The sequence below is a fragment of the Gadus chalcogrammus genome, chromosome 6 (assembly GCF_026213295.1).
Source record: "Gadus chalcogrammus isolate NIFS_2021 chromosome 6, NIFS_Gcha_1.0, whole genome shotgun sequence".
NCBI classification, from domain to species: Eukaryota; Metazoa; Chordata; class Actinopteri; order Gadiformes; family Gadidae; genus Gadus; species Gadus chalcogrammus.
In genome coordinates this window covers 6,775,607-6,783,106 of record NC_079417.1, presented here as the reverse complement: position 1 = coordinate 6,783,106, position 7,500 = coordinate 6,775,607, and the positions used below count along the sequence as shown (strand labels likewise).

General features: G+C 47.9%; 1 protein-coding gene across 3 annotated transcripts in view; it reads right to left on the bottom strand.

Moving 5' to 3' along the window:
• bmpr1ba (bone morphogenetic protein receptor, type IBa) overlaps positions 1–7,500 on the bottom strand; it is a 65,194-nt gene that overhangs the window by 20,391 nt on the left and 37,303 nt on the right. For all 3 annotated transcript variants that reach the window (XM_056591790.1, XM_056591788.1, XM_056591789.1), the window contains one exon: positions 6,362–6,785. In XM_056591790.1, the coding sequence (XP_056447765.1) occupies positions 6,362–6,479 (118 nt within the window). In that variant the 5' untranslated portion in view covers positions 6,480–6,785. The remainder of the gene's footprint in view (positions 1–6,361; positions 6,786–7,500) is intronic.

The window sequence follows — 7,500 nt, the reverse complement described above, 5'->3', positions numbered from 1 at the left end:
CACACACACACACACACACACACGCACACACGCACACACCTTTAAACATGTGCACACAGCCTCACATTAGACATCTATCTCAGGGTATGGTCAGTGTCTCCATTACACGGACGGCTGTAGGTTTTAATTGAATATCCCTGACATGGACAAATGACCACAAAAAATAGAAACACATTGATTTATTCTCCACTGTCTCCGTTTATAAGAGGTGAATCTTAGCACCTTCCTGGGCTGAGAAAGAAGATGAGGACATTGTTTTGCCTTGCCTCATATTTGCTTCAGCTAATAACCCTCTCTTCCACTCTTCTATTCTGTCCTTTACTTCTCCTCTTCTCTCCTCTCCCCTCAGCTCTCCCACCCTCTCATCTGCACCCCTTCTCTCTCCCCTCTCCCCATATCCTGTCCTCCCCTCCCCTTCTGTCTGCCAACAGGACAGACCACGGCCGCTGCTATTCTCCCGCTGGCATCATGCGCTGTTTATCTAACAATGTGTCGGGAGGACACAAATGGGTCAGGGTAGTCATCGTTTGAACCCCTCGCACAACAAGAGGGCCAGCATGTTTTAATGAGCCCGCATTTAGAGTTTTTTTTTTTTTTTTTTGCACTGCGCACTGGGGGCTAAAGGAGCCACATTTTTTCGGCGCATGTACAAGTTACGGGCGAGACCCCCGCATACACACCGCTCCCACCGATCCACATCCCAAAGAGAAAAGAGAAAAAGAAAAGCTCTTGCAGTCACTTGGAGCAGGTGGGGCCGTGTGTGTGGGAGTGCAGGGTGGAGGATTATGGAGGTAGTGAGAGTTTATGGAAAAACCTAAGCCTCTATATTCCCAGCGCACTAAAGCTGTGGCAGCCAGCTTAGCTCCATCTGCCTCACCTGTTAGCTATCCGTCACTGGATTGTTTCGTATCACTTGTTGTGTTGCTCTGCGATATGCTCCAGACATGTCATGGCATCCCACACACCACCCACACACGTTAAGACACTAACCAACACACAACTGTTGTATCAGAAATGTACGAAAATGAACCGGTGTTTGATGGACACGTGAGAATGCATGGCTTTCAGAATGCCCTTGCTGAGAAGCACTGGCCAGTACACCATGTGGAGCAGGGGCTGGCCGGCATATTGTTGGGAAAAAACTCAGGCGAACAAGTAGAGAAGGTGCTTTCTAATGCAAACTGGCTTCAAGCCTGGGACCTCCGTGTGGTTAGGGGCGTACCACAAAGCAACAGTCTAATGTGAAGGCTTTACAGATTCTAAAAAATAAACACAAAATTATCATGGAATAAGTCCAATGACATCAAGAAAGGATTTCGTAAAGTTTTTAGAATAGATTTCTGCGTTGATTAATATTTAATGAGGGTACATGGAGATTTGTGTTATAATATATTAGATTAAGATTGTATTTTACACACACACACGCACACGCACACACAAACACGCACACACACACACACACACACACACAAACAGACACACACACACGCACAGAGCCAGGTCCTCCTCTGGCCAGCTGTGTCTTCAGAAGTGGGAGCCAGGGCGCTAATCTTACTGGGGTGCAAGTTACTGGATCTGGATCCGTTACAGGATGTGAGACCTTGTGCTTCCTAAACTCCCCACACTTCCCCTAACCTTCCACCTTCCACCTTCATTCAACATCAAACCTCTTGTTTCTGATCCCTCACAATATGGAAAAGTTATTTTATCTTTATTTCGAATCAACTGTTTTCGTATTGGGTGTTTTAAAGGGTTACCGACTTTGAGCATTGAAAGCTTTCAAAGGATAGTCAAGATAAATATTTTTCGCAATTTTAAGTCTTTACCTCCTTATCCATATCAGAATAATTCGAGTAAATGGATCCAGAGAAAGCTACGCTTTTTCGCTGTGTCATCTCTCAAACCAAACCCCCTAACATATCAAACACCAGGATCAGTTAAACATCGGCCGTGCCATTAAAGTCAAACAGTTGTGATAACCCAGTTTGTCAGAAAAAAAAGTTCTGGCCAAAAACAAAACAGACCACCAGCCACGACATGCACATGGGCGACGAGTGAGTAATGTCTACGCTCTGAATCGTTTGACATTTCAAACCAGGACGGGGAAGCCAAAACAGCATAGAGCGCTGGTGAATCATGGGAGCCATGAAAAGACCGGACAGACAGTGCAGAGGACGGGCCGGGTCAGACAGCAGCCTGCAACCTTGGAGCCGACCCGGAGAGGAAAGAAAACATGGGCGAACAAAAACGATCCAAAGAGCAGGTGTTCTATTCTAAACTACATCAGGCAAGGGGATAGTGGAGGGGAAAACAAAAAACGTGGGGGAAAAGAGAAACAAGGCCTCATTAGCGGGCAATGACATAGGCAGAGCAACTGGCAGTGCTTTGACTGTGAAAGGCGATATGGCCGTGCTTATTTCCACCAAGGACAATGAAATGTAAGCTATCACGTTTACTGCTCTCTTCCCAGAACTCACCGTGAAGGCTGCAGTCTCGCGTAGGTGGAAGGGCACAGAGGATGTGTGTGCTTCCAAGTGTGTGTGTATGGCACTGTGTGTGTGTGTGTGTGTGTGTGTGTGTGTGTGTGTGTGTGTGTGTGTGTGTGTGTGTGTGTGTGTGTGTGTGTGTGTGTGTGTGTGTGTGTGTGTGTGTGTGTGTGTCAGTACGTGTGTGCATGCGTGCGTGCACGCGCGTGTGTGTGTGCACATGCCTTGAGTTTCGTTGAGACACACACACACACACACACACACACACACACACACACACACACACACACACACACACACACACACACACACACACACAGACACACACACACACACACAGACACACACACACACACACACACACACACATATGGACACACGGACAAACAGACACTTGGAAGGACACACTTCCGTTTACTTCTTCCCTATAGGAATAATAGCCCAGCCACGCTGTGGGGCAAACTGAGAGCCCTGTGTAGTCACAACACTGTGGCCATCTAAGACCCACAATGACTCCACTCTACCTATGGCCTGGAGTTCCAGGAAACATTAGCTTATCCAGTCTAGACGCTCGTTCACGCTACCCCAGGTATTCGTGAGAGGCAACATCTCAACAGAGAAACCGACAGAGAGAGGAACAGGGGAAAGAGGCAAGAGATGGACAACTAATTCACACACGAATACACACTGCACTGGGAAGCGATAGCCACCCTGCTCACTCGATTCACTCACCTCATATGTCCATACAGTATTTCAGAAACCAAATATTTACTCAATGAATCACGGTGCACTTGCTTTTCCGAGATAATCAATCATCTCTTGTGTCAGCCAATGAATGAGGCGCTTGCTGGTCCAATCAATCATCAGTGTGTCAACCAATGAATGGGCCTGTTGCTAACCAGCCCAAGGCCAAAAAATAAAATAAAACAATTTTCAAATTTGATTCAAACCATTTGGTAATGTTAGACGCCATCCCAAGGCTACAGGAGTAATACTTTTTCTCAAATTTTTCTAAAAGTTGTCTTCAATTCCACATCTTTGTTGTTTTTGATACTAGAAGAAGGCTATTAGTAGCTAGGCATGGAATAACAATACGAGGCTAAGAAAATGCAAAATAATATCAAAACCACACATCTATTTGAAAATTGATGAAGGAAATTAGGAAGTTAGATTCACACTGGGTGAATTATTATTAATTCACCTGTAGGTGGAGCAATAAGGTTATAGTGACTGTGGTCACCAAAATTCAAGGGAGCCTCAGTTTGTGGATAAAATAGGGGATCTATTGAAATCAATGGTTTGATGAAGATAAGTTAAGAGCCTGTATACAATTAAAATCAAAATGTATTTCTTATTTGGGTATAATTTCACACAATAGACTAATCAAAAAAGATGAAAGAAAGACAAATGAATGTTGCTTAGAGAATTACAAGCACACACAAACACACACAAACACACACACATAAACACACACACACACACACACACACACACACACACACACACACACACACACACACACAAACACACACACACACGAAAGTGAAGAGATAGACCGGTGCTGGTGATTTATTGCTATCTAAAAATTAGAGAGCCGACCAGGGAACATCCCCCTCCAATATCCAGGTGTGTTGTTATTGGCAGGCGCCCAGCAGATCCCCTTCATCTGTTTCAACCGAGCCTAAAGGTTCATGCATAAATCATAAAACTAACTCCACCAAGGCAACTTTACAAGTGAGCGATCACAAACAACCATGAGCTCATCGGCAAAAAAACTGGGCCTTGAGATAGGAACAGAACACAAAAAGGCCAAAGAAAAGGCCCCTGCAGTTTCCACCGAGGGGAGCCGGGGGATCCGAAACAAAGGGGCCGAAAGGGACAGGGGGTCCCTCTGCGTCGGAGAGACCGCCTCCACCGCCGACAATGGAAAGCGGAAAGATGGACGAGGGGAAGAGAGGGTCACACAGAATCAGGGGGGGGGGTCACGGCACCACTCCGAGAGTGTGTGACACCAACAGAGCGCAGTGGATACGGCGGGAGAGTGGGGCGTTTGTTGCGTACCCCCTCTGGCCGGGGCCAGGGGGGGGGGGGGGCCGACGTATAGACTCGTAGGTTAAAACGCCATCGTCGTCGTGATTTGACAACACAACCGAAGATAATATACAACACGAGGAGCTTTCCTCCCATTCCCCCCCCCCCCCCCCCCCCATTCTAAGCCACATGAGGTACCCAAGTATATTGGGGGTCCGGCACCAAATAAGGCTCGAAAACGTGATGAAAGGAGCAAGCTGCAGCCCATCAATATCACTAAACAACTTCCAAACCGTCACGTGTGCAAAACAAAAGTCTCTGTGACCTTGCCAGCATTGACGCAGCACTCCGCACCAGGTGGGGCGTAGGAGTGGCTGGGGTGTGTGTGTGTGTGTGTGTGTGTGTGTGTGTGTGTGTGTGTGTGTGTGTGTGTCTGTGTGTCTGTGTGTCTGTGTGTCTGTGTGTCTGTGCGTGTGCGTGTGTGTGTGTGTGTGTGTGTGTGTGTGTGTGTGTGTGTCTGTGTGTCTGTGTGTCTGTGTGTCTGTGTGTCTGTGTGTCTGTGCGTGTGCGTGTGTGTGTGTGTGTGTGTGTGTGTGTGTGCTGGGGGAGGTGGTGTGCAGCGGGGAAGTAGTGGCCACAACGAGTGTTGATCGTGACCCGCTCTCTCCCCGGACCCCCCCCGACCGCCACACTCCAGATACCAAACATGGTCCGGGACAAAGTGTCTCCAGGGTGTTAAAACAACAACGGCCGTCCCTGACATCCCACCTCCTCCTCCTCCTCCTCCTCCTCCTCCTCCTCCTCCTCCTCCTCTCCCAACCGCCTCTTAAATATCTCGCCGGGCCCGAGAGTGAAGCGCATGTTGATAATCCATCAGTGAAGAAATGAAGTTCTGAATTGGGAACGACAGCCAGGATTTTTCATGAGGGATGATTTCTCAAGTGATGTTTCTCAGAAGGGATATCAATTGGTCCAGTATTATGAGTTACCACCACGGTGGAGGAGATAATAGACAGTATGTGTCCGGAAAGATGAGCCGCACGCAGGAAGAAGCAAACAAAAAAAAACGGGAAAAAGAAACCGAGAGCCGTGCTAGACTGATGCCAGCTCTGTAGCGTCAGCGGATCTACCTAGGGCAGAAGAGCTGAAGGGGACTCAGGGTCAAGCAATAAAACTCTCAAAGACCGCTCTTATGAAATGCTCTGAGCTTAACGCTTAACTCATTCAAATGAAAACAAATTAGATCACGAAGATCATCAATTGGTCAAATTCCAAAAAGGCTCTTTTCTAAAGGTTAGAGGTTTGCATGTAAGATGCTGCTGTCAAATGAAGCGTTCATTTGAAAAATACAATTCAACCGCAATGCTTTAAACAACACAATAGAGAGGAATCTCATCTAAAGCCCAAAACACCCTCAATTTCAAAATGTTTACTATTATTCAACGCACGCGTTTCCTTCGGGTGAATTCAACATTTATTGTGTAATCTTGTATATAACAGCCGGGCAGCAGTGCCTGGCCATTGTGAACTGATAGAACCGAATGAAAACACAAGGACTCCGCGACTGTTGCTTAGAGCCAGGCAGCAGCACAGCAGGGGCTAACACAGAAAATAATAATTTGTCCAAAGTCTCATTGCAGAAGAGCAAGTGTGAATATTTTAGTTAACACCATCACCCTTTTTCCCCCCAAACCAAAGGTCTCCGCAAGACTCTAGATACGCAGCAAGTGTTCGGAAAGGCAAACTTGACCCACACTGTTGTAGCGAGCAACAGCAGACGCTGTCAAGCCGAAGGGAAAAAAAGTGAAAGAAGCTGAATAAAAGGAAGAGAAGGGAGGACTCACCGTTAACCGTTAGCGCGCTGAGCCAGAGCACCAGACCCAGGAGCAGTAGAGGGCGAATGGGGCTGCAGAGACGCAGGGGCGCCTGGGCAGCGAGCAGCCCTTCTCCCTGCTCTAGCATGGTAGTGACTGGCTCTGGTCCGCTCTTCTCCCAACTCTTTAGTCTGCAGCACACACAGCAGGCTCCACCACTCTCACACACACACACACACACACACACACACACACACACACACCGACGCTCACCGTGTGCGTGCACGTGTGTGTGTCTCAGCCAGAGGGAGAGAGAGAGAGAGAGAGAGAGAGAGAGAGAGGGAGGGAGAGCGAGAAGGACAGGGCGTGCAAGCTCCTGTCCAGACAGCCCAGCGGTAGTAATAGTAGTTGCGGTAGTTGCGGTCCTCCACGCAGTCTGACAGTAGCTGCCCAGCTGCAAGGGAGAGAGAGCGAGAGAGGGAGGGAGGGAGGGAGCCGGGGGAGGGGAGAGAGGGGGGGAGGGAGAGAGGGAGGTAGATAGAGAGAGGGAAAGAGAGGGAGGGAGGGGGACACAGCAAAGAGTGGGAATTACCTCACTTGTAGGGAGTAGTAGGGGATAGTACACACACACACACACACACACACACACACACACACACACACACACACAACCCCCCCCCCCCCACACACACACACACACACACACACATACAGACACAGAAGTCGGGGGCAGGGAGAAACATCAGGGTCTGGCTGGGCTGGGATCTGAAGACCAGGGAGATCTTCAAAACAAGCAGCAACATCTATCTATCTATTGAGTGTGTGTGTGTGTCTGCAGTAGCTCAACAGTGTGTGTGTGTGTGTGTGTGTGTGTGTGTGTGTGTGTGTGTGTGTGTGTGTGTGTGTGTGTGTGTGTGTGTGTGTGTGTGTGTGTGTGTGTGTGTGTGTGTGTGTAGGCCTGCTGTGGCTTAACAGTATCCAGTCTCAATTTAATTTACATTCTCGGTGACAGTGGAAGGAATAGCAGGGCTCTGCTGATGAAAACCAGTGAAGCGATGAATGCAACCAAATAAATAAACATTAAATAGTCATAACACAAGGGAGATACATTCGAAATGTTGCATGTGATAACGTGAACAACTATAGGATGTTGCACACACACGTTATAA